The sequence below is a fragment of the Oreochromis aureus genome, linkage group 13 (assembly GCF_013358895.1).
Source record: "Oreochromis aureus strain Israel breed Guangdong linkage group 13, ZZ_aureus, whole genome shotgun sequence".
NCBI classification, from domain to species: domain Eukaryota; kingdom Metazoa; phylum Chordata; class Actinopteri; order Cichliformes; family Cichlidae; genus Oreochromis; species Oreochromis aureus.
In genome coordinates this window covers 8244688-8270820 of record NC_052954.1, presented here as the reverse complement: position 1 = coordinate 8270820, position 26133 = coordinate 8244688, and the positions used below count along the sequence as shown (strand labels likewise).

Below are 26133 nucleotides of genomic sequence, written 5' to 3'. Positions count from 1 at the left end.
TTTGCTCAGAATAACAATCACACACAGTTCATACAGACCTACACATTTCCTTACTTCCACAGTATATACTGGTAATAAAAAGTACACAATCCGTCAGTTCTCAGATTGCATAATCATAAAAAGGCCTTAAATTATAAATAAATGCACAACTCTCTTAAGGTCCTGCCAAGCATTTCAAATGGGTTGAGGTCTGGAATTGGGTGATGACTGGGTCATTGCAGCACCTTTATTCTTTTCTTTTTCAGCCATTCTGTTGGATGGTTGGTGTGCTTAGGATCATTGTCCTGTTGCATGACCCAGTGTGGCTCAAACTTCAGTTACTGGACAGATGGTGTCACATTTGAACCTGTCTTTACATGGTAGACAAAGGGACTCCAAGGTGCCCAGGTTATGTGGCTGCAAAACAAGCCCAAATCATCACCCCTCCTCCACTGTGCTTGAATGTTGGTTTGAGGTGATTGCTCTGATATGCTCTGTCTGATTTTCATCAACTGTGGCACTGTGCATAATTACCAGACATCTTTGGTGAGATCAACTTCGAGCTGGTCTTTCCAAAGGATATTATCTCTAAAGTGCTTTAGTTTGTTCACATGCACTTTTGCAAAGCTAAAGCTATGTCCACGCAGGAAGCAATTCGCCCATTGCACAACATTAGTGACCTGATGGTTGATCACTGGTGGAAATTCCTGGCTACAGTTGCCTAGGTAACTCTAATATATTTAGTACCCTGTCAAAAGTCATTCACTGGTATGCTGCACTCTCATTGGACTTCCTATGGCCTCTCATCACTATGCTGCTGTGAGCTGCTTTGTGTAGAATGATGGACTTTAAATTGTTTAGAAATGGCCTTATAAGTCTTCCCACCCTGAAGAATTACTGCTTTAAGATCCTTCCTGATACCTTTCCTCTTTGGCATTTTGTTAGCACACACCTGAATGTTCCAGACATACAAAATGATAAAACTTCTGCTTTTAGTAAGGTGCTCACAACTTGCTGATGGTTTATTAATCAAGTGCATTTGAATAGCAGCACCAAGCTGCTACTCACCCTCTTAATTCTTGGAAACGAAGTAGTAAGGCAGTACTTAGTTTTTTACACATATCTTGTTGTTGTGCATCTGAACCTGTATTTACCATATTTTAAAATCTGTTGAGAACCATTTTATTACATTCTGATATGTAGAAACTCAGAATTGAGAAAGGGTTTACTTTTGCTTTTTTACATGACTGTATTAAGTCATACTGGAAATATTTGTGTGCTACTATTCCAGTATGTTGTTGGAGCTGCGCTGTCAAGTCCACTCAGAGCTGGCAGTGACTGAAGAGGAGGAGGGGTGCCTTGAGGCTTCTTTGACTCACCTTCAGAAAGCCATGCTGCTGGACAATGGGACACAACAAGAACGCCTGTCTTCAGCTTTCCGCCTCGTGCAGCTTAGGCAGACCCTCTACCAAACCCCTTCCCGCATTGAGGACAAAGCTGCTAAGCTTATGCAGCAGGTTTCTTGTCCATCTGTACTGTGTAACATTACACAACAAACAAAAACGAATTTAGAGTAGGCTGCTGAAAACAAGAGTTTTTAGTTAAGCTAAAGAACTTTGAGTTAAAACATACCTGACCTTTCTGGGTATGGTGTGTTAGAGCTTTAATAATATGCCCAAATAAGTTCACTTTTAAAATATATGCTTTGCTTGAATGTGGTTGCTGAAGGACTTTAAGAGTCTGTCTAGTCTACAAGTTAATTCCCTTCTTCCATGTCTTTCTCAGGCAAGAGACATGCCGCCCCAAGATAAGACAGACTTTCGATCCGTCCTGGTCGCTGTGGGCCTTCTTTTGGCCCCTGATGATTTTCAGATGGTCCTGGATGCAGATGACACTTCAAAAAGTACAGAATTCTCTTCCTCACTTTCACTTTTCAAAAAGTCAAACTAAGACTTTTTCTTATGTTGGATTTGCAATAAGATGTTCTCTTGAAACAGACGTCCAAATGAAATGAAGTTCTTTTATCTACACCAGGAATAACGCACGTCGTTAGTATACATGTATACATGTATACATGCTTGAAGGACAGGTTAGCCTAGAAGAAGAAGCAATTCATATTGTTCAGCTATACCTTTGGGACAGTTATTTTGGAGTATAAATAAAACTGAAATTAGACAGGATTTCTTTTTCACCTGGAAGTTACAGTTCTGCTGCTATCTTTGCTATTTATTCTCTCATAGAAATGTGACAGTGATGTACAGTAATGTGACAGTGGCTAGTGCTGTCATCTCACAGCAGCTCCAGGCTTTTTGTGTGGAGTTTGCATGTTCTACCTGTGCCTGTGTGAGCGTCAGGTACTATTTCTCAAAACATCCAGATTAAACTTAACATGGTTTAACATGGACGGGCGATTCTAAATTGGCCATGGATGCATGGTAATGGTTCACTGTGGCAATCTTACTTCTGTTAGTGAGTCATATGGCCTAAGACCAGGAGACCGTATAAATTATTGTATAATCATATCTGGAACTGTAACATACATATATACTAATGCTTCACAGCAGAATGTCTTTGTGAGCTACTTGATCTTAGATAAACCCCACTGATTTGTGCTGACAGAGCCTTCCTACATTTGTAGAATGCACCTAGAATGCAAACTCATGCAACAACTGTTTAGTCATAAGTAAAGTTGGCAGTCATTGCATGCAGGCTGATTGAATGTCACAGACCTACACTGATGTGCACTGATGTGTTGCATTTAAATTTGACCCACAGTGTTCAGAGTTACTTCCCGGGGTCACATTGAGCTTTTGTTGCTCAGTCGTGTGCAATTTCTCAGAAAAAAAAACTGCTTCGAGAGTGTGTTCTAGTTTTGCTAACAGTGAAAGCCACATCGACAGTGTGCGATGAATCACGGAGCAGAAGGGCCAGAGCTTGGGGAGAGCCTTTGATCTCGCACTTGTTCAAGGCTCCTTGCTTCATAGCATCAAATGAACATTCAGCAGTCCTAATGACCCGGGGAAAAACTGACAGCTTGTCAAAGGGCTCCTACTGCAGGCACGGGTTAAAAGCTTTGGTCCCTAGAGGCACCTCTTGTTTTTGTCCATGAACCTTAAGCATGCCCTAGATGAAGCCACTTAATCATTGTGTTGTGAGCTTCAAAACCAGCACATAAAGTAACCCTTGAGACAACAAGAATTAATTAAGTGCACCATGGTGCCACAAATTTTTTTTATAGTTCCTAAGATGTTCATCAGTGAGAAGTGTGTGTGTGTGTGTGTGTGTGTGTGTGTTTGAACTTTCAAAGTGAGCACACCAGCACTTGTGCATTTCGCCGCTCTACACACAGTCAGTGTATTCATAATTCAGTCCCATATTTGTGTTGGTGCAGATGCATTTTAGTAAAAATGTGGAATATGCTGCCATCTAATCTGATTACACCGGACTCAGCAGTGTTCCTGTTTGAAAGAGTTAGCAATGGAAATAGGCTGTTTTCTCTTCAGTGCCCTAAGTTGTGTTTCCTTTTGCTTATGTGGATGTTGCATAAAACAGATAGTTGTGCAGCTTTGTCATAATTTCTATGCTGATCTTCTGAAGTCGTGTAAGCCTGAGAATTTGTACATTAGAATAAGTGTGCCTTTTATTCATACCTACGATTTTCATTACAAAAAAAGGGGGGAAAATAGAAAAGCTTTTCCGGTATTAATAAGGTTCGACTTGTGCAGTGTTTCAACATTTGTCTAGTTCCCGCAGGCGGTCTTGGATCTGGACCAGTGACTCAGCTCGCTGCAAAGGCTCAGCATCACTCTACATCCATACAGAGGGTGGAAGGACACCTGGACAAACAGGGCAGCGATACAGATCATACAGAGATGTGTGTGTTTGCAAATGCAAGCCTATTAATTGTGCGCATGTGCTGTTGATGTATTAATGTAAGCAAAATCATCCCACCAGTGTAAAGTTTTCTCAGCGGTTAGTTTTACTTGTCACACTTCCCAGAAACCCAGTTGGAAAATTGCCTGTATAATCAGACTTTTATGGCTTGTTGAATTTATTACTTCTTGCTTTTACCGAATATTAGATACTAATGAATGTTTGATCTATTGGTCCTCTCTGCTGTTAAGGTTGTTGTGCGACTATAAGTCTGCACCCTTCCATTTCATCTCCCTATTCAAAGCGCATAGCTGATTTCCTCATGTCTGCCCCTGTCATTACCGTTAAAGAGATGTGCACGTCAGTAATGGCAGACTTAATGCTCAGGAGACGGCAGAACCATCACAACTTGAGAGCAGATTTTTATTATTCATGACCCTGCAAACAAACAATATTCGATCATATACAACGCGTAGCTGTGCCCTTGTCCCAACCTTAACCTTTTCAAAAAGTACTTATCTGTAATTTATCTTTATTTCGTGGCTGTTTCAGGGTGAGGCTGTGGGCAACATTAGCGAAGACAGCCAGGAAGCATGAAGTTTGGGATGTGTGCCGAGCTGCTTGTCGATTCTGTTTGCTTTATGATGACGGGAGATGGAAAAAGACTGACAGTAAGATGATGAATGATCTTAAGAGTAACACTAAAATAACAGAAATATTTCTAATACTGAGTTTCAGAATACAGAATAGTAATGAGAAGTCAGGCTTACACTCCTATGGCTATAGTGTAAGTTTTTGTGCTATTGCTAAATAGAAAAAGAGCAGGAGAGCTGTCACTGATTATTCACATAACATATTTTGCTAATTCTCTCCAGCGCACAACTACTTAGAGGGGGAAAGCTGTGCACAGTGTCTTCACGGTTCCAGTGAAAGCCAAAGCTTTGTGCACCTGCTGCGCCTTTTAGCTGAAATTCGCTTCATTAGTGCTGAGGTTTGTTCTTACTAACTAACACACACAGCCACTCTTCAGCTCCTGTGTTCCTAGAGATGTAACCAACACACTCCAGCAGGTTTCTTATAACTCCAGTATTATAAGGTTGGTACTTTTGATTAGTTATTACAGGCAAGTATTATAGAAATATAAAAAAATGTGGAGCAAAAACTTCTTGCACAATGGTCAATAGAACAAGAGGAGACTGAAGAATGTTGTGATTAAACAAACACAGCGAATTTGACCGGCCCAAACTGAGCAACAGAATGGGGTAGAACGGTAATGTAAGTGACTTGAATGTGTAATGGTGTCAGTGTTCTGAGTATTTCAGGAACTGCTGATATACTCGGATTTTCCCAAACAACCATCTTGAGAATTAAAAATTAATTAAGGCAGTTGTGAAAGCCAAAGGGGCTTCAGTTCTGTACTAGCAAGGTGTAACTACTTAAGTGTCTAGTGAGTGCAGGGTAGCTGTTCTGTGACATAATTGTTTTTGTGAGTATCATAAACACACTGAGAGGTTTCTTGGTTTCTCTTAAAATGTAATTCCAGTATGATCTGAAAGCGTGTTTTGGATGAGATAGTAGTAACTGAAGTTGAAGGTTTTCATGTTCCTACTGTAATGTACATTCAGAACAGTGACTGGTGTAGCATCAATGGGCTCATGTTCCTTCTGCTTTTGATAATTAAAGATGGTAGATTTATTATTGAATATGTTCTTATACAGATCAGACACAAACTCTTCACACTGAAAGTCATTTGGCTATAAAGGCTCCATTCCTGGTTTGTTGGCCACCAGCTTTTGAATTAAACTTTATTTGAATTCAGATGTTTTTGTTATAAGGTGTTCATGTTCATTTTTTGGATGATCTTAGATCAAGCTGTTTCTTTTAGGCTGCGCCATCCTTTTGAAATACACCATTAGAAACAAAGACTGCTTGCAGCAGTAGACATGCATTATGGGAGTTTTAACAAGCCTGTGAAGTTGTTGGTGATTGGTTGGAGTCAGACTGTTGTGCTTGTCTCATGAGTTTGTCTTATTCTGCATACGTGCTTCCCATCAAATGTGTAGCTCCAAGTCTTTATTAAGTCTATAGAGACGTTAACTTGACAGCACTTTAAAGAAAATGAAGACAACTATCCACACCCATGGCACAACCTTGCCAAAACTGACACACGCTGTAGCCTCTTTTCTTATACCTTTGTTCTATGACACAGGGATATGTTTTCTGAAAATTTGATTAGATTTCATTAATTCAAAAGCTACATTCTTCTCAGTCTGATGATGAAGACTGGTTCCTCTTGTCTTAACCGAGTTGTCCACCCCTGGATAAAATGTTCACCAGTCATTTCTTTTTGTCTTTGATCTGTATATCTGAGCTTTAATACCTTTAAAGAATCTGTCATCCCCGTAGCAGGAGGTTTTTCTCGTTTTTATTATAAAGTTGTCAAAACAGGAAGTCATCTTTAATATTATAGTTTGTGAAATTAATGTATTCTTTCTTGTTCAGGCCACTATCCAAAAGCTACTTGAAGAGGGGGTGCAGCTAAATAGCCCTGCTGTCCCCCCACAGGATAAACGGTTTTGCATGTCAGAAGAGGATCCACACTGGGTTATTTACAGGTGAAAACACAATATACACATATGCACCTGTATCAGGACACCAGATATTTTGATTTTGTGTGTCTTTGCTGTTTACTGCACCTTGTTCTTTATAACTTGAATATGAAAGTAATTTGATACAACATTTTTTACTTTTTTAAAACTAAGGTTAGAGTACTTTGTCTTACCGAAAAAGCAGTCTTTGCATTTAGGTTGCACTTGGTGGTTATGTTGTCCCAAGTGTGTGCACTCTGTTCTGTAGCAACAGTGGAACTAAGTTCCATCATAGTGACAACTTTAGCTAAAATTACAAGTTAGCGATGGCATAGCTGCAGCACCAACATTGGTCTCCACTTCAGTGGGGCTCACCACTGTTGCGGTGTTCTGGAGCTGTACTGAGCATGCAGGTGCTTCTTCAAAATGTGATCCTGGCACAAAGTATACTTCCACATTGTAAGCCATTCGATCCACCATCTTGCTAGCTAAGTTCTAGAGACATGCTTGGAAGACTTGTCTGCAACTCTTTGCTGAAAAAATGCTACACAACAGGGAGACATAGATGATAGACAATTTGCATTCTAAAAAAAAGTTCTGCCTTTACACTAAAACCAACACAGGGAAACACAGGGTTTCACAAGTTTCACAAATGCTTAGTGAGCAGTTGGAAAGTGTTTGCTAACTACTTGGCATCTTCCATGCAAATTACAAGAGACTGGAGCAGTCTGCTCGCGACTAAAGTATTGGCAAGGTTTTACAATATACCTCATAACCACTTTCACCTAGTGACAGCATGCCTTCCACAACCATTAACCAACCAGCTAGGGAATAAACATTTTCCCTGGTTATCAGGGGATCACTGACTGCTCTTGGGGTGTGGCTGGGGCTAAAGAGTTGATTTCACATCACATTCCAGCAACCTCTCACAACCAGGAAACCAGGAAGTATTCCTCAGTTTCCTGGTTGACCCTGGTACAAAACAAGGGTTCCAATTTCTTCTGTAATGTGATTACCAGGCCACCACTCACCGGCCTCTAGGCCTGTGTGACTGAAGCCCAAGGTTAATATGTGCACTGGCATGGACCTAGTATTGGATACATTCCACTTGTACACATCTGTGTGCCAAAGAGTTGGGGGGGAGACACAAACACTGGGAAGGTCATGAGCTTTTTTCTTGTTCTTTTTCTTCCATCAAAATAAAAGTAACAGAGAAATACCGTCATATTTAACAGAATTTGATTGCCTCTTTGAAAAAGCATCTAAATACCTGATTAATTGAAACTAAACTGTTACATTAACTTTTACAATTAAACAGTAATCGAGTACTCTGCTTTGCACCTACTAATTAAATGAGCTTAATTTCCTTATTTGTCAAACTAAGAGTTCAAACCTGATCTGGGAACATTTCTAAAGCAATCAGATGTTATGGAAGAAGGGTTCAGATATCTTGTGTAATGTAGTTAAAGACAAAGTTGTTGCAAAGGATCACATACTCCTCATTGCTTGTTATAGTGAGATCAGCGTTATGGTGGTCAGGGTCACTATAGTATGTTATTATTTCTCATTTGTTTAATGTATTTTGGGACTGGAAAATGGGAAATTGGATAAATGGACATGTGCATCCAGAATCTGATATTTTTTATTTTCTATTTTTCCAGAGTGTTTTCCATCTTGTCTTCTGTCTTGGATTCCAGCCATCGTTGTATTAGATAAAACTGCAGCCTATTTTCTTTATTGACTTGACAAGACTTGACACATGACATTCACCATTGGAATTACTGTACTGATGTACTGTGCCTGAAATTTGCCTGAAATCTATTTCTGGCATTATGTAGAATTACGAGGGCTGCGAGCTATTACTGTGAATTAAGATGAATACCTTGTTAAGTAGAATTTGCAAATTCTGTAAAAACTTGATTGAGTAATTTTCCTTTAGTAGATGAACAAGTTCATGCAAAAACAAGTTTAAAGATGAAACTGGAAAATATTGTACTGCACACAAACACGCACAAAGAGTACTTTATCTATCCCTTTTTCACTCTCTTCTATATTTCTGTGCTTCTCTCACCCAGGGACTGGATCCAGGCTCTATGTGCCTACACCACCTCCAACTTCTTGCGGGCAGGGGAGCTTGGAGCAGAGATCAGAGAGTCGTGGGTGGTAGCTAATGCAGCCATTTACCTGTGGAATTACAGTAGCCACTTGCTGGCAGCTAGGGAATACACACGCCTGCTTCCCACCTTCCAGAGTCTGGTGGACATGCTCCAGAAGACGGGGTACACTGGGTAGGCTTTTTTTTTTCAGAAAATTATACCTTACCTGCGGTGTCACAGCGTCACTAATCTAACATAAAGGTAATTAAAACACACCCTAAGAATCTGTAAAAACACCACAGAAAAACTATGAAACAAAATCCATGACATTCTAGATGAAATCTGCCTCTTATCAAGTTGTTAAGTTCATACTCATTACTTCTCTAAATGAAGGTCATGCGCTGCATTAGTTATAGCCTGTTTTTGCCAGCACTTAGGATTATCATGAAATTAGTTTTTTACTTCAGGGCAGCTGGGATAGGCTCCAAGATATGCATTTAGTAGTTTCAGCACAGCAGACATCCAGGAGACATCACATTGTTAATTTAGTGAGTATATTCTATGTTCAGCTGGATTCTCAGAGCATATTGCATTTTCTGTGGTCTTATAAATTCTTCTTCCCACCTTTCCTTGACTTCATGACATTTTCCACTAAGGTCAAGGATAAGTGGTTGTGAAAATGAGCTATTCGATGCGCCCTTAGATTCTGATTAAGTTCATATGTTTCTTCTTAGTCCTTGTCTTTGTCTCTGTCTGTGTCAGGTTGTTGTCATTGGATACCAGACTTTGTTCTTATTTTTTACCCTTTTGAGATGCCATCATTATGCAGCACTCTTTTTTTAGTTGGTTATTATAGTGCCTTTTTGAGTCCCTGCAAGCCTCAGCTAGTTTTCTGTCTGCTTTGGATCTTTCCTCATCAGCATGACACCTGCAGCTCCTCGCACTTTGTAGTTTAGCTTAAACAGAGTAAATTACACAGGATATTATGTCTTGCATCTAACTAAAAAGGTTAGATGAAATCACATAAATATCTCTTGTAAATTCATTGTGTGTTGAGCAAATAAGAGCAACCTCTAATTGACAAAACCAATTTTGACTTTCATCCATTTTATTTACATTATTATTTAGATTTTATTTTGATTATTCTCTACCTCCCCCAAGGTGTTTTTTTGGTAGCCTCTGAATGTGTATTATTCTGTCCGTAAATACGATAGCTTGAAACATTTTGAATGAAACTTGGTGCAGATTCAGTTCTTGTTAACAATCCATTAAAATTTGTTTTACATCCACTAAGGTCAACTTAACGACCTATTGGTCTAAAATTAAAAAGCCTTAGAACTTATAAACTATCATTCTTACATGCGTGGTGTGTATTGTCAACACATAGGAAATAACATGCAGAGATGTAAAACCTCTGACCACTTATTCAAGCTCAATAGATTGATATATAGAGAGCTATATGATTATGGAGCTATTTCACACTTTGTTTCTTACTGCTATTGTATGTCTATAACATACAATACCTTTCCCTTAAAAGTAAATACTGCCCAGAGAATGAGCTGCCTTGACGGAGTGCTTCTTGTTTTTATTTGTTTTATATGTTAGAGCTGCTTAACCAACAATTAATTAATAGTTTTATGCATTTTTGTGTGTTTCTTTGTTTTGTTTTTGTTGATACACTCTGTCTTTATTCATGAGTACATTGTTCCCCATTTCTTAGAAATGAAAATGTTTTTAGACTGATGATCACACACATTTTATCTTATTCTGTGCATTCTGAAAGACTTTCATCAGGCCACACATTTTTTATCTACCCTCTGTGGAATAAAGTGAATACAAAGTCCTTCAGTTCAGGTAAAAACTTACAAAATGTGCATTCATCCTCAGAAACGTATCTGAAGCTTATTTCTTTTGTTGCTCCTGACAGTAGAGGAGACCATTTAAGCACTGCTCTTATTTTTGGCTATAGAAAGAAGCAGTGAACGCTCATGAGAACAGACCAAACTCTCCTTGGGCATAACAATAATTGTGCAAATTTTAGAATACACTGGCATTCTCATGTGACATGTGACCCAGGGAAGACTTCGTTTTTTCCTGGCCAAATCTGTGGTGATGGTTTCTAATTTCAGGAAAAGACAAAAAAAATAAATAAATAAATGAATATTTGGCCTTGAAGACAAACTTTGAGTCCTTATCCTTCCAGAAAAATGTCACTTTGGAACATTCTTTGTTTGTGTTTCTCAGGAACCGTGTTCTTTTTGTGCTGCTGTGTGATGCTGTGGCCCAAGGGTTGATTCAGCCTCTGTCTGGGCCAGACAGCATTGTGCCAGCTCCAGCAGAAGACAAGGGCAAAAAAAGAGCTGAGAAAGGCATAGCAAAGGCTGCCAGCACCTGTGGGGGTTTCTTAGACCCTGCTGGCCTCCAGGATGTCCACAAGGCATTAGAGGTGAGTCTCTTAATGTGGCTGTGCATTTCTATATATTACACAAGTTATATTAAAACTTCCTGACCTAAGAATTTCTGAAGCGGTTTGTTAGGTCATAGAGATATTTTCATCAAGATTAAACATGTTTATCTTGGGATTTCTTTAAAGCAAAGCTATCTCCAGGGGCACTGATGATTGGAGCTGATTTTGGCTGATACTTGTGGAGACGATAAGATATAATTAGACCACTGTCTCTACAGGGACGTGTTTAGAAAGGTTATGTAACATGCAATTATGACAAACAGGGTGTATATGTATGATACATTCCAACTAACCAAAGCACATTTAGTTAGAAACCTGCTAACTTCTTGAATGGATATTGTGGAAGAACACAGAATCAGCCTTGTGTCTGACTGATTGGAGTGTTTTGAGTTTGTTTTTGTTCAGTTTTTATCTTTTCACTGTGAAAACAATGTCTGAAATCCCAGCGCTGAAAGCTTAAGAACTGATTGGAATCTGTGAAAAGAGTTTAGCACACAGTGTGTACAATCTCTGAATGCAGTTTGCTGAATGTTTGCAAGACGTGTTCAGAAATTCAAGCGTTAATCTCTTTGTGCAGATATTACACAGCTAACAGTGTGAATTTAACATTTACAGACTGACATCTTTAAAAAGAAAAAAAAGCTTTAGACTTTCAAATCTAAATTTTCACTTTCCAAATCAGAGTTTAAACCATCAGGACTTAATAGAAACCTTTACAACTCTGTTTGTATAGAGAGCAGCCTTCATGCTCTCTTGATTTGGCCACTGAGCATTGAATTGTAGTTTAGCCTTCTCAGCTTTAAAATGGGTGCTTTTTTAGTGGTCTGTGACTACTCAGTCACTCAGCAGTCACTTGCCCTCTGGTGTGTCAAGACAGCAATAAAATGAGACATAGATGGAGTCAATCTGATATTAGTTTGTGATTGGCGGGGGTCAAGTTGTCCATTATATCTGCTTGTGATAGTTTGGCAATTAGCTAAAATAAACTGGTGACAATTGTAAATTTGTTGCCATCCACATTCAAAGTCAAGTCAGAATCTCCCTAAATAGCAATGTAGTTGCTGCAGGAGAGCAACATAACAGCAAAATGATATAAGGTGCTTGGCAGCCTTGCTTTTATAGGCACATTTAATGAGAATACAACGAGCTGGAAACACATTTGGGTCAAGTCCCTGATTGCAAAAAGATGAGTTGTCCTAACCAGCGCAGACTGGCTCAGATTTATTGCAGCATAAAGGCAATCTGTCTGCATTTATTAACTACATGACAATTATTTGTAAACCTTCCCTGTCTAACAGTGATTGCAGTCACTTCAAGTCGCTTACAGGACAAGGGGACTACATGCTCAACCGCTCAAGAAACAGCCGGTCACTGCAACTATTACAATTGCAACCGGGCACCGAATGCAAAAAAATTCAGGGCAATAACTGGACAAACATGGATAGTGTGACCACCCACAGGAGAATATCAGTTCTTTCTCTATTGGATAAATATGACATATGATGAAGCATCACACAACTCTTAAAACAGGAGATGTATTTTCTTATTCTGCACATCCACCCATTTATACACAGACACGCACACACACACACTCACATGCACATACGTGCGGACACGATCACATGTTGCTTTCAAGACTACGTCTTTGTTGAAGACTGATTCCTCTGTTCTCTCGTCTGACAATTAAACCTTGTTTCCTTTCTCCTGATGTATTCTGATGGTCTGCCATGAAATCCAGCTGTAACTTCAGATGAAAGACACGTTATCAGTGAATTATTCACTAAATTTCATTGTGTCTATTTCCATTTTAAAGAAAAGAAGAAAAAAACTATCCTTTCCGGTGTATGTTTTATTAATGGTATAGCAGGGTCAGATCCAGTGTCCAACTTGAACAAAGTTTTACTGAATTTTGACTCCTTTGTAGCTTGCATTAGGGAAGTATAATTATGCATCATGATGTATAATAATTGACTAACACCTGTTAAGTGTCTCAGATAGCTCATTATTGTTTTCTGCTCCTCCTTCTAGCTATGCGAGCACGCCCTTCGCATATCAAATTCTACCATCCCAGGGGAGACTGTCCCCATCCCAGCAAGGAAACAGGTGTTGGCTACATGGGTGCAGATCCATGGGCTCTTGCAACAGCAAATTGGTTCAAAGATGAAGATCCTGAAAGAAGAGGTACTATTCTTAGCAGTTCTCTTTAGATTCATTTAAGGGTGCTAGTTCATGTCTAGGGCCTAATCATTCATACGAAACCAAGTATCACCATTGAAAATTAGTTAGCATTTCAGAGTTAATTTAGAGTTTGTGTAATTTACAGTCTCAAAGATTTACTATACATTATACACTATAACAAATATTAGTTCAGACAAACAACTGTTAAACTAACAGTCACTGGGTATAAATAGTGTATGTGGCAACATAAGAAGTATTTCGATGTGTGATAATGTTTGTTTTAAACCAGCTCTGTGTCCATTTATGTTTGACCTTTCTCTACATCTGCAAGCTGCTTGTATACCCACCTCTCCTGCAGCGCTTCCATGTCATGCTATTTTTGATTCAGTCAGCTCCCGCCACTGTTCTCACTGGCTTCTCAAGTATAGACATGAAGGGGACAGAGATGTAGACTTTCCTCATTTTAGATTTTGCGCATACATATGTACAGAAGGGTTGGTCCTAGAACAGAGCCAGGACGGAATAACAACTCTGTTTTGACTAAATTAATCCTGACAGAATCAAATTAAGTTAGGTTAATGCTTCAGAGGTTGTGTTTTTTATATCGCTGCGTTTGCAGTTTTCCAATGGAGATGACATAAGTGGATAAAAAAATAAAGAAATAAAAAAGTTAACTTCAGTGATATAAGCCCTCAAGCAATTCAATTTTCCTCATGTGACAAGAATGATTAAGAAGAACAAAGCTATTTTTCTACCCTCCTGTGCATGCATTATTTGAATTTTCACTTTGAGGGTCACTTCTATAGTTTATGATAAGCCTAAAACAGTAATTTTGGAAGCCTCTTGTTACATAACAAAATACGTCAAATGTAACATAGGATGGATTGTTGCTGAGTCATCTGTGTGGCTCAGTGTCATAAAATAATAATGTCATTATTATAACGTATTAATGTGCTTATGATACTGTTACGACTGCTGATATGCTCTGTGATGCTGTAGGTGTTGCATCCGCCCTTTTCATATTCAAGCTTTGTATTTGCTAGTGTGTGTGTGTTTGTCTCCAGATGTCGTATGGTTGAGTGGCTTCAGAGGGGGACAAAAACACGGGGAAAGCACAAGTGCGATTTGTCATTCGAGCAGACCGTTCAATTAGTCACCGTAATCCTTTAACTGTTCGTCAGCCGAGAATCTCCCGCCCTACATTAGTTCCTTTGGCCTGATGTGTTTTTGACTCACAGCTAGATGAGGTTCGCTTCTTGTCATGCAAATTAGGAATTGCACTGTTAATATAACTGCGGCTCATCTCTAATTGCAATCAATAAATCATTCATCGACTCATTTTCCACACAATGGGAAGTCATACATTATCAACAAGACCATCTCCGCAGCATTTGGAACACATGCGATATGTTAATTATACTACATCTTTATGTGTAATTTATACACAAATAGTAATACATGTATAGGAGTTTCAGTTAATTAAACTGTATGTATATATTGAGTAGATTGCAGCTGAGTATGAGTCGTTTTCCACTGTGTTTGCAGAGTGAGAATGAGGACATGTCTGCGATGGCGTGTGTGCTGGTTGGAGTGGAGATGCTCCAGTGCAATAGGAACCCGAGGCATATGGAGTTCTCTGTTCCCAGTCTCTCCACAGTACGTATTTCTCTGTTTTCCTACTGTAGCCGATGCCCAGATTGCAACAACAGATGTCAACATGACCCTTTGAGCCCTCGCAGCCTGTCTGCATCTCATCATTTGTCAGTAGTGTCAGTAAATGAAAAAAGTACTGTGCCAACCTTGATCATCCAGCTTTACTAAGATTATGGTTGTCACTTCTTTGATATGACTAGCACGTGTGCATTTATTTTATTTTAGTTTCCCATTGAAAATTGCTCATTTAGACAGTTTGGCCTTATTCCACCCCTCTGTCTGCTTCCAGTCTTTCTCTTATTCTTTTATCAGTGAGGACAGATCCTCGATGTTTCTGCTTTTTCCATTCACTCTTTTCGATCCTGCTCCATTCACTCTTTTCGATCCTTGTCCTCCTTTTTCTTCCTCCTGCTTCATCCTTTACACCCATGCATTCACTTCCTTCTCTTGCCTTTTCACTCGCCACTCCTTTCCTTATTTCTCACCTTTCTTTTTCTGCCTCCGTTCAATCACTTTTCTGGCCCTGCCCCAATCCTCCCTCTGTCTGCCCCTACCTTCCCTTAATTTCATTCTCTTCCAACTTCCAGCCCTCCTTCTTTGTAGTCCCACAACCCTCTCATCATTTCCTCTTCCCTCACCACCACTGCCACCACCATCATTTTCATTCCCTCCCCTCTCTTCACTCTTCACCTAAAGCTGGTGAGCATGGCGTCGGAATGCAGATGGTCCGACGCCGTGGTGGAGTTGCAGGTGTGGTGCCAGCTGGCTGCCTTCTGCCACGATGTCAAGGACTACAGCTTAGTGTGCAGCTGCACCAAGAGGGCTCTGCTGCTGGAGGAAGCAGCCACAAAGAGTCTCCGCACCATGCCGTGTGTTTTGTAAGTGTGGTTGGTTTATTTCAACTGTAAAATAAGTACCAGGGTCATTTTTTAAGATGGGGATCCCTTATAGAAAGCATTTCGGGCAAAGTAGTTGAGACTTTGAGGCTCAGTTGACATCTTGTCCATAACCCACTGATAATTCAAGAAATCGATGTGTATTAAGCTACCTGTCTATTTGCCTGCTCTGTTTGGCTTTGACAACTATTCAGCCAGTCCGCTTCAGATTTGGCAGATGTATTGCTTTCGTCCCGAGTAAGTCCGGTGCCAGGTTTGATCTCGTTTGATTGAGATATTCTCATATGTTTTTGTTCTGTGTTACCAGTATTTCACCTAGAGCTTACATGGGCAGAGTATAGCCTGAGGGCCAGAACCAGCCTGTGAACCATGTGAATCCTGCCTCTGAAATCTTAAAAAAAACCCATTTTATTAATGAATCTTAAGGTGACTAAGTATTTGATTCCAACAGAGGGCGCGCCACTTATGATTGCCACCTTTAATGATTCGTTATTCAAATAGACAATATGGGTCTTAAATGTCTAATATCTGTTATAAGTAGAGATGCAGTTCTGTACTGTGAAGATCTTAAAGTTACAGTTACACATATTAGTCTAAAAAAGTCTTTTTGCACAGCATTTAGTTCGTTTTCCAATAAAAACTATACACAAATATAGCAAGTTATAAAAAGTCAAAAAGTAAAAAAAACATGTCTTGGGGTTTGTTTTGTTTTTTTCAATAGAAATTCAGGCCTTCAGGACCGACAGATCCCTACTGCAAAATGTTCTCTTATTTCTCCTCTAAGTTATTAGGTTTAACAGATTATGAGATATGTTTGTCAGTTCAGTTTTCCAGTGCTCTTCACTTACTTTGTCTGAGTCAGTATTGACATCTTCTCCACGCCGTGAATGAGGGGAAATGGGGTGGGCACAAATAAAGCTCTCACCCAGGCGTTCTTGTTTGGCTGTCAATGTGAGTGCATTCACTGGCGTTAAAGCTACAACACCAAATCTGCCTACTGTGTGCAGCCACTTTTTGATGAGGTACATTCACACAAATAGCGGACAAATGCTGTCGACCTAAAACAGCTACTTAACACCCTTGACAGGTCTCCAACCTCTCGCAGGGATAACACTTAAAGACAGACAACCATTCCCACTCACGATAACACAGACAGCCAATTTAGAATTACCAGTTAACCTAGCAAACATCTTCAGCCCATAGGTTGCTAACATATGTCACTTTTACAGTTTGGTTTGTTGATTGATAATGCCTGATAGATGATCTCACATGTGTAGGTATGGCCCAACTGCAGTGAATGAAATGCTGAGCATTGCAATCTGCCTGAGAGGTTTGAGCTTAGTCCATGAGTCCAGGGGAGATCTACACTCTTACAGGGAGGCAATGGAAGTGCTCCTGTCAAGTGTCAGGTACTGTAAACTGATTTATTGATTAATGCTTTAGGCTGAAAATGTTTTTTGGTTTTTTTAGTCTCTAAGTCTGCACTTTCAGGCATTTTAAATTTCTGCCCTTAAATCAGAGTTCTCCCTTCTCTCGTCCATAGTTTTGCAGAGAAAGCCGTGAGTCCAGCATTGTGTGTCACTGCTGCCAGGCATTACTGGAATACTTGTCTACCTCTGACAGGGAGCACTGAGGAAAGGCAGCAGCTCCGGGAGAACCTAAAGATGATCCTGAATGCCTTGGTTCATAACACTAAACAAGAAAATGTATAAATCGTTTGTTATTTAATGAGCTACTCTCATGTTCATCCATATAAATTTATCCAACAATTCAGAGCAAGAATTTTACATAGATGACCCTTCATATTTACGGAAATCAAAATAATTAGTTATCCAGCTGTAGTAGAAATAGATACATTGCACATATAAATTAAATATCTTAAAGTAGAAGTATTTCCCATATGTAGAAAAATCTCCAGACTGCAGGTATTTGCTACTGTTCTTTGTCTGCACCTGGCCAAAATGCATATGTAGGAAGGCATTTTTTCCACAACTACAATGCTAGATTTCTGTGATGTTTAACAATGTGGTGGTACAACACTAACACAGAGCTCAGCAGTAACGAAAGCAGACACTGAGCCTCCATGTTATGGGAAATGGTTTAGACAAAGCATCAGACAGCCTCTCCCAGATTTTCTGCTATATCAACAGCCGAAAAGACAAAACATCAGCCTAAAAAGTCAACAACAAAAACAGCCACTAATGAGCAAAACATTAAAAATAAAAAAAATCTCTATTTCTTTCATGCCATTTTTTAATTTTATCTTTTTGAACGCTTGATTTTTGTTGCTATCAAGGTGACTAAGGTGTCTTAACATCCTCTGAAAATCAGTGCAGTTTTTTTTTTTCTTTTGGTCCTAAAGGGGAAAAGCTTGTGGGTGTGCTCAATTGTGCAAAAACATCTGCCCATTTCTGCCTGTGAACAGCAATCCAGCCACGGGGATAAACAGCAGTTCAACTGCAAAATCTATAATTAAAGAGCACTTATGTGAGAATTCAGAATGATGTTTATCTGTCGTGTTCTTCTCTTCTCAATACTGTTCTTAAGCAATGGTGCAACATGTTGTAAGTGGGGGTAAACATGATCTAGCTTATATACAGATGATGGACTTTTTTTGTATAGTATTCCTATAAGGAAAGGTCACACAGCCTTTGCTCTTATGTGTTATCAGTGAGCTCTAACTATGACCAACTACCTACTGCAAATACTCAATTTCCCAAGAGAGTTAAAATAAAGCATTAATCCTTTTCCTGTTGTATTTCAGCAGCAGAGCAAAGTGAAAAGGCCGCTGACCTTGGCAGCACAGCCTCTAAGGAGATCAAAACACGGAGCAACAAGTAAGCATCAAAAAGAGCCTCAAATGGTTCAGCTAACAAATATTTCCTTTTCCAGGTTATAGTAGTAGTTATAATAGTATAGTATAATACATACTTTGATACAATCTACACAAATGTACCCTACAGCTAATTATTTGACCTCAGTATAGCTATGTGCTCCTTTTTGATGGGCAATAACATACCTGTGAATTCCCAAGCAGTGAAAGTCATAAAATCATAAATCATAATTTACTCTCGGGTTTTAAAGACTTTTATTCCTCATGACGGTGATGCACAGTGGTGCAGTGGTTTACCGTCTCGCCTCACAGATTCAGGTTCATACCCTGGTTGGTGCCTTTCTGTGTGAAGTTTGCATCTTCTCCCTGTACATGCGTACTCTGGCTTCTTCCTACTGTCCAGCTTGAGTCTACAGTGCTTTGAGATCCAGTCTTAATAAATAGATAAATACCAGTCCATTCCATGTATTTAAGTGAAACACATATAGAACTTTCTCCCAAAACTGCAATGAGTTTTATTCTGTATCTGTTTTGTATATTGGCGGTATGGTTGTGCGGTAAATAACACTGTTTGGCTCTGGGTTCAAACCTCTGTTTTCCTGTGCTTGGCTGTGTTTTTTCTGGATGCTTTGCTTTCCTCCCACAGTCTAAATACATGCATGCTATGTTATCATAATTAGTGGCTTTTGCTGGCTACCGATTTTACCGAAATTGATAACAAAATGGTGAACACGCACTTGTTTGCTTTGCATTAGAGGTGAACATTTAAACTCTATATGTTTCTGTGTCTGTATATTTGCGTCTTTGAAAGATGAAGAGGTCCTAACCCTGAGAGCAGCTATTTACCGTTTGTTGCTCCAAATCTACATCGATGATGAAGACTTTGAAAGCGCCCTGCAGCTGCTGGCCAAAGCTATGAGAGACATGCCTCGCAGTAGACACCGGTTGTGAGTGAAATCATGAACATGAAGGGATGAGAGGCTTAAAAACATAGACATTTGACTCTTCTTTGTGTTAACCCAGGTCTCTGCTCAAATATGGTGTGCTGGTGAAAGCACGGCTGGGAGAGAACGTACTGCCAGACATGCAGAAATTAGAAGATGAAGGGGAGCAGTGCCATTCGTTCATGTGGCATCAGGTGGCACTGTGTGCTGACACGGCAGCCAAACAACTGACTTGCTACCAGAAAGCCATCGTCTCTCTCAGAGTAATATACCTCTTCCGAAATGTAAAACATAATGCATGTGGATGATTTATAAACCTTTCATATTTAAAAAAAAAAACTCATAAAGTGCATAATATTAATTCCTGTGTTTTGACTGTGCATGGAGGTAGTGCAATATTTGTAGCAATGGTTTTAGTACCATCATGTGGTGCTGACATGCCATTACAACCCACTTCAAGTACCTTTTTATTTGGTTGGAAGAGGTACATATGATCAGGCTTGAATTTTTCATGTTTATGATTTTTTTTTACTTTTGTGTTTTTAATGTCATCTCTGAACAGAGCGCAGAGACTAAATGGCAGAAAGTCAGCATTCTGTTAAGTTTTGGACAGTGGCTGTACAATCACAACTTCCCCAAAGAGGATGCCAAACCTCAGGTTCAGTGGGTAATAGATATCCTTCTACACATGGAACCTGGAAAGGCAGATGGAGTAGGTAGGACTCCCTGCCTCGTCTCGCTCATTGTATTATGTCAAACAAGTGTCACTGACTAGTTAGTTTTGCCAGTTCTGCTACTGTGCACTCTGAAATCTCTGGGGGAGAAGGTAACACATTCTGAGAATTCCCCTGACGTTCGCATCTCAGGAGTGCTTTTCCACTTGGATTAAGTCTGCATGTGTGCGATTACACATTAGCACGTGTGCCTGCATGCTTTCTTTTTTTTTTAATCATCCCTGATGTTTTACACTGTGTTAGGTTAAGATAGAAAACAACATCTGATTAGTCTGATCTTAAAATGAGCATTGCCACTGCTTATGTGTAATTGCTTCAACATTAAAGTCATGTGTTCCCCTGTGCAAACAAAACAAAAAAAACCCAAACTGGATCAGAGAAAAACAAAGTGACCACTCGAGGAAACAGATTTGTCAAGATCCCACGTGGGTACCCACTGAGAATAAGATAGCACTGCTTTAAAGAGAGCTATAAGAAGTCTTTATAGTCTCCTGCTGCCAGTACCATTAATATTCCCTCAGAGATAAACTGCCCTCTTCAATAAAACCTCTTTATTATTCTCTTAAGTTGTAACTGTGTTTCAGTCACTCTGATAGATTATCCTAGATATGTTTCACGTTTCACACCTTTTATGTCTCTTTTTTCTCTAGAGGACGAGTCTGTAGAGAGGGATTTGGGCCCTGTGAAAAGTGAGTACGTGCTCGGAGTCCAGGGCTTGTCATTTACACAAAATGTGTCCGGTCTGAAGGAAGTGCATCGTCTGGACTACTTGATTCAAGCACACACTCTGCTTGCCATCATGGAGGACAAGACTTCGCCTGAGCACCAACTTAACCTGCTCAGAGCCTACACTTTTGTGCTCCAGATATGGCAGGTAGTGCATCTTCAACACCACTGCTCTTGACAACTTTGACAACAGCTTCAGATGCAAATTGGGCTCAAGCTGAGTGCGGTATGTGCTGTGACGTGTGCACCGTATTTCACTACAGGTTTCTATGGCAGCAGCTTGTGAGATTTCCAGGGAGATGGCAAAGAGTGAGGCACTCCAACCTCCTACCTCTGCTGAATCCAAAAAAGGCAAAGACAAGGGCAAAGACAAAAAAGCCAAACAGGTAAGTTTCTCATATTTGTGCCTTTGCTTGCTTTGAAATTTAACTCAGTTACTTGACTTAAATGTAAAGTTATGCCACCCAGTGTTCATCCACTCTGCCTGTTTGATTTCACGTTTCACAAGTTACGTGTTGACTGCACACCGGTGTTAAAAACAAAAAGTCAGGACTGTGTCTCATCTGTTTGACCAGCCTACATCTGCTGATGAAAGACCTAAAGCTGTTATCTTGGATCAGACACCTCCTTCCACCACGAGGGACTGGGCCTCCTTTGTCTGTCCCAACCAGGCCAGGCAGATATTCAGAACCAGCAGCAACCCCCACTGTATCAACGCTCACAGCATTACAAAGCAGGCAAGACTACAAACTTCTCTCATACATTTCTCTCCGCATTATAAGGTGTACCATCTGTAGTATTGTCTCAGACTTCACTTCTTATTTAGCAGAGGTTGTATCTCCCAGCTATATAGAATCAAAGGCTTGGCTATATAAAAGCGAAGCGGTAACTTAAAGTCAATGTTGCTGTGAAGTTTTGTTGACAAGAAAGCACACTTATTGATCTTTGGGGATCAAGTTAAGCTGTCAGAAGATGATAAAGCCCTGGTATTCTAAATTAAACATGTACTGTGATCCATTCATGGATCTACAGCCTCAGTGGGACGACAAGACTTCATCTAATTGGTTAGAAAAAGGAGCAAAGAGTCATTTTCTATTCTGATAAAACACTGAAAAGTATTGATGTATACTTGTTAGTGAAAGTCTTTTAACCTTTATGTTTCTCTTTGTGTTTGGCTGTAGAAACAAAGCCTATTTTATCTCAACCTGCTGGAAAGAGAACTGAACTCACTGTCACTCGACCACCTGACCCTTCCTGTCATGCATCTAGCTGAGACTATTGCTCATGATCTTTTGGATATGACAAGCCTCTCTGACCTCTACAGGCTTAGGTAAAACAGGGTCACCTAAACCTCACACTCAGGTCTTAGGTAGTACTACTGCATATGAGAAGAATGTTGTTTAAAGCATTTGAGGTTCAGAGGGTGGTACAAAAATCAGATAACTTGCTCAGTGATGAACTTTATTCACTAAATACATGATAATATTCTCTGTGTGCTGTTTGGTGCTGGGAACATAAAAAAAGCTGGACTCAAAAAATAATTACGCCCAAATTGCTGACTTTAAATCACTGGATAACATGTAAATTTGCGGTGGAATTTTTGCTACATGAGTGCAATGTAAAACATCAAATTTCCTTTGTTCAAATTAAATTGATAGTTTACTGGAATCGGGTTAAATCAGATTTACTTTATTGGTATAGAGCAAGTTTACACCAAGCATGTTTTCCTAATAATTAAATATTTGAATAAATAAACCTTTGATTTTATCTATATTAGCTACATTTTACATCATGTTTAGTGTGCCTATCAATTTTTCAACATTCTGTCAGTTTACAGGTATTCAGGTATATATGTGATAAAAGTTGTATAACGTTTTATGGCTGAAGGAGGTGGTGTGTGATGTCTCAGGTCTCATGAAACAGAATTGGTTGGGTCAGAACACAGAGGATGGACTCAGCTAGAGGGGAACTTACTGTATCCTAATCTATGTTTAAAAGCGCTGCACACCCAATTCTCTAACCACTTGCATCACTGTTAAGGCATAAGGTGTGATTGAAAAGTTCAGGGAACTGGTCAATAAGATGACTTCTCAAAAGTCCCATTCTGACCACTATCACTGTGCAGCAGTTTCTCCGGTGAGACAGAAACTTAATATAATAAATATCAGTTTCTCTTATAAATTTTCTCGTCTTCTTAAAAAGCAAAGACGCACAGTTCTTTTTCATTTCCTGCCTGCAAAGTTTTCCACTTTCCTAAAATGAAACAAGTCAAAGGATTGCTTTTGACACAGTGAGATCCAGTGCACACTACAGACTTCTACTGAGAGATCTTAAAGTGCTGAGAGATCTTGAATGAAAGATTGAATAAATTTAATTCCGGTGAGCGTTTTCATTTTACCTATTAGATGTGTTCCCACAACTTTTGGATCATAGCTTGAAGATACGCAGCAATAAAGTTGTGTGTGGCTTAATCAGTGAATACTTACTGTTTCCAAACATTAATAAATATTATGTCAGTTTTGTATACAGTAAGTGTGGCTGTTTCCAGCACACATTTCATCTCATTTAAACTGTGTGCCAGCGCAAAAGAATTACTTGACTTAGCTGACTGACTGAGGAGCATCAGCCTGTGATCATTGAATGTCATGTTCCTCTTCCTGTTTTCACCTTATTAGAATTGTCAGAACCTGTGTTGAGCTGGGTTTGGAGGCACACTCACCATATCAGAAGAAGCTTCTGCCTCTGAGTGCAGTCCCAGAACGAGAACAAATGGGGTACGTGAACTGGGCTATAAAGATTTAATGTTTGTGCATCTTTAATAACCTATGATATCATATTCATGACTGCAGGTGCCGCAGAGCCGTAGTGCTTTCGCAGGAGAGGAGCAGCCTCCGCAAAGCTCGTAACCAGGTCAGCTTCTTCTTACAAAACAGATTCATCTGTGCTTATGGTTTACATGTTAAAGAAATTATTCTTTAATTAGCATTCATTGTATTGCTTCTCAGAGGATGATTGACAACAGCCCCAGTAGTTGTGGTATTTAAATTAGTACTTTTATAATATAGCACAGAGTTATGGCAGATTAATATTGGATGTTTAAGATGATGATTTTTGTACCTAGAATTATAAATAGTTATCACTTTTTTCCCATTCTTCAAACTCTGTTATTCTCTATAATCTCAGCTTGTTAATAATGTTAATTATGTAATAAATTTTGCACAGCTGATAAACACTATAACACTCTGATCCCAGCAGGACATGTAATGATTTTTACATGTTACATACATTTGGTTACGTAAGGTTACATCCACATTACATATTACACATACACATGATGCGTTATGTGTATGTGTAATGTGTAATCTTCTTTTTGATAGCATATGTGCATAGACGATATCTCATGTGTATGCAACATGTTGACAACTGAAAGCTTGAGAAAGAGTTTGATTCAGTTTATAAAAAAAACGTTATTGTCTTATACTTTGGTGAATACTTTGGCAGAACGGAGAGATGGGTGAGAGTGCACCGGGCATTTGGCTGAACAAAGCTGAGGTTTGCCTCAGTATGGGACTCTATCAGTCAGCCAGACAACTCCTGGCTGAGGCCCACATGGTGTCTATGGTAAGATTAGGAAGAAAATATTTGAAAATATTACCCTAAGCTTTATTTATTTCACTACCCATTACCCTGCAGCATAGCCTAATATGCAGTGGCACAACAATAAAACTATAGGCTACATGCTAACATGCTGGCACAAATCCATAAACTACTAAGGAGGACATAGAGAAGATTTTCTTTTAGTATTGAAGTTGACAGCAGTGTTGCTGGAAACCAGGCTAGATAACACTTCACAGAAAAATGATATTGACACAGCAATTCTGCTGTACTGCCAGGGGTTAGCATGGGCCACAGCAATCTGGCACAATGCTTCAGCAGCTTAGATTAACGAGCAGTCAATTCTGAGGACTCATTAATTAAGTTTAATAGATAATCAGTAAAGTTGTTGTCACAGAACTTCAGCAACTAGCTGGCCAGTGCTACAGAAGAGGAGCGAGAATAAACAGAGTAATGTTCAGAATTAGTAGGTGATTTCAAATGTTTCACACAATTCAACAAATATCATCAAACAAAATGTGTTTCTGTGTAGGATGTACCAAAGTGTGTATGTGAGCTAAAAGCCTGTGTCTGCATGTCTCATTGAGAAAAAAACTTTTAATAATAAGTTATATATAAGTTTAAAAAATTCGCTGATCACAGATTTTCATCTTCAGAGGTTATGTTTTTTGGCATTGTGAAAGACTTGAAAAACAAATTAAGGTGTAATAGTTTGTATTAGTTAAAGGTTGCATAAGAATGCTTGGCAGATGAGTGCAGGCTAAACTGGATAGTTTTCAGTCTTATGATGAAGTTTACAGTAATGCACTATGCTGGACTGGTGCAGGGCAGACTGTGGTGTTCATGGTCAGTGTTGGGTTACATCAAGAGTAGCAGACATCAGTTTAAACAGCTCTCTCTCCTTTTATTTTGTTAAATTCAGTTAAAAAGCAGTAAACTTTAGAGCAGCAGCAGTGGTCAACTGATAACTCAAAGAAGACAAATTTACTGGAGCTCACAAGTTTTATTTCAAAGTGATTTTAGGTTTGGGCATTAGGTTTCCCCCACCTTCTAAATCCCACTGTAACGCCTGATTACAGCCAGCCATTACCTTTGGCTGCCTGACATTTATCTCTAATATCACATCGACCAGGATTCTTCACTGCTGCCTCTGTCTTTTAATGCTGTCTTTGAAAGAGTCGATCCCTTGTTAGAAGCAGTGGGCAGATCACAATTCGTACTTTATCATTAGATATTTGTCCTCTCATACTTATAGTTATAGACTGCTTCACTGTTTTTCCCCTCTCGCCTCAGAAACTGAAAGCAGCTGATGGCAACATAAATGTTCTACTTCTTTGAGTTGCTCAATTTAGGAGTCACCACAGTGGACTCAATCTCACCCTATCCCTAGCATCTTTGTCTGTCACACCAACCCTCAGCCTGTCGTCCTTCCTCTTCCCTGGTGGCTCCATCATCTTCTAATTCTGCATTGCCTGGTCACTGCATGTTAACTAAAGGCTTAGCATCTTTCACTTCTTCTTTTTTCCAGTACTATCATCTCTCTACTTCACC

General features: G+C 39.4%; 1 protein-coding gene across 5 annotated transcripts in view; it reads left to right on the top strand.

Annotated features, from left to right (window-relative positions):
• LOC116318761 (cilia- and flagella-associated protein 46) overlaps nt 1-26133 on the top strand; it is a 69034-nt gene that overhangs the window by 9804 nt on the left and 33097 nt on the right. For 3 of the 5 annotated variants that reach the window (XM_039622174.1, XM_039622171.1, XM_031737888.2), the window contains 24 exons: nt 1271-1496; nt 1765-1882; nt 3724-3853; nt 4405-4523; nt 4728-4843; nt 6355-6467; nt 8516-8728; nt 10781-10982; nt 13032-13184; nt 14727-14837; nt 15531-15712; nt 17008-17139; nt 17274-17436; nt 18495-18567; nt 19375-19510; nt 19587-19770; nt 20070-20223; nt 20892-21115; nt 21231-21353; nt 21543-21704; nt 22149-22297; nt 23643-23741; nt 23817-23877; nt 24469-24588. In XM_039622174.1, the coding sequence (XP_039478108.1) occupies nt 1271-1496; nt 1765-1882; nt 3724-3853; nt 4405-4523; nt 4728-4843; nt 6355-6467; nt 8516-8728; nt 10781-10982; nt 13032-13184; nt 14727-14837; nt 15531-15712; nt 17008-17139; nt 17274-17436; nt 18495-18567; nt 19375-19510; nt 19587-19770; nt 20070-20223; nt 20892-21115; nt 21231-21353; nt 21543-21704; nt 22149-22297; nt 23643-23741; nt 23817-23877; nt 24469-24588 (3463 nt within the window). The remainder of the gene's footprint in view (nt 1-1270; nt 1497-1764; nt 1883-3723; nt 3854-4404; nt 4524-4727; nt 4844-6354; nt 6468-8515; nt 8729-10780; nt 10983-13031; nt 13185-14726; nt 14838-15530; nt 15713-17007; nt 17140-17273; nt 17437-18494; nt 18568-19374; nt 19511-19586; nt 19771-20069; nt 20224-20891; nt 21116-21230; nt 21354-21542; nt 21705-22148; nt 22298-23642; nt 23742-23816; nt 23878-24468; nt 24589-26133) is intronic. The other 2 variants (XM_039622173.1, XM_039622172.1) reach the window with 2 other exon arrangements.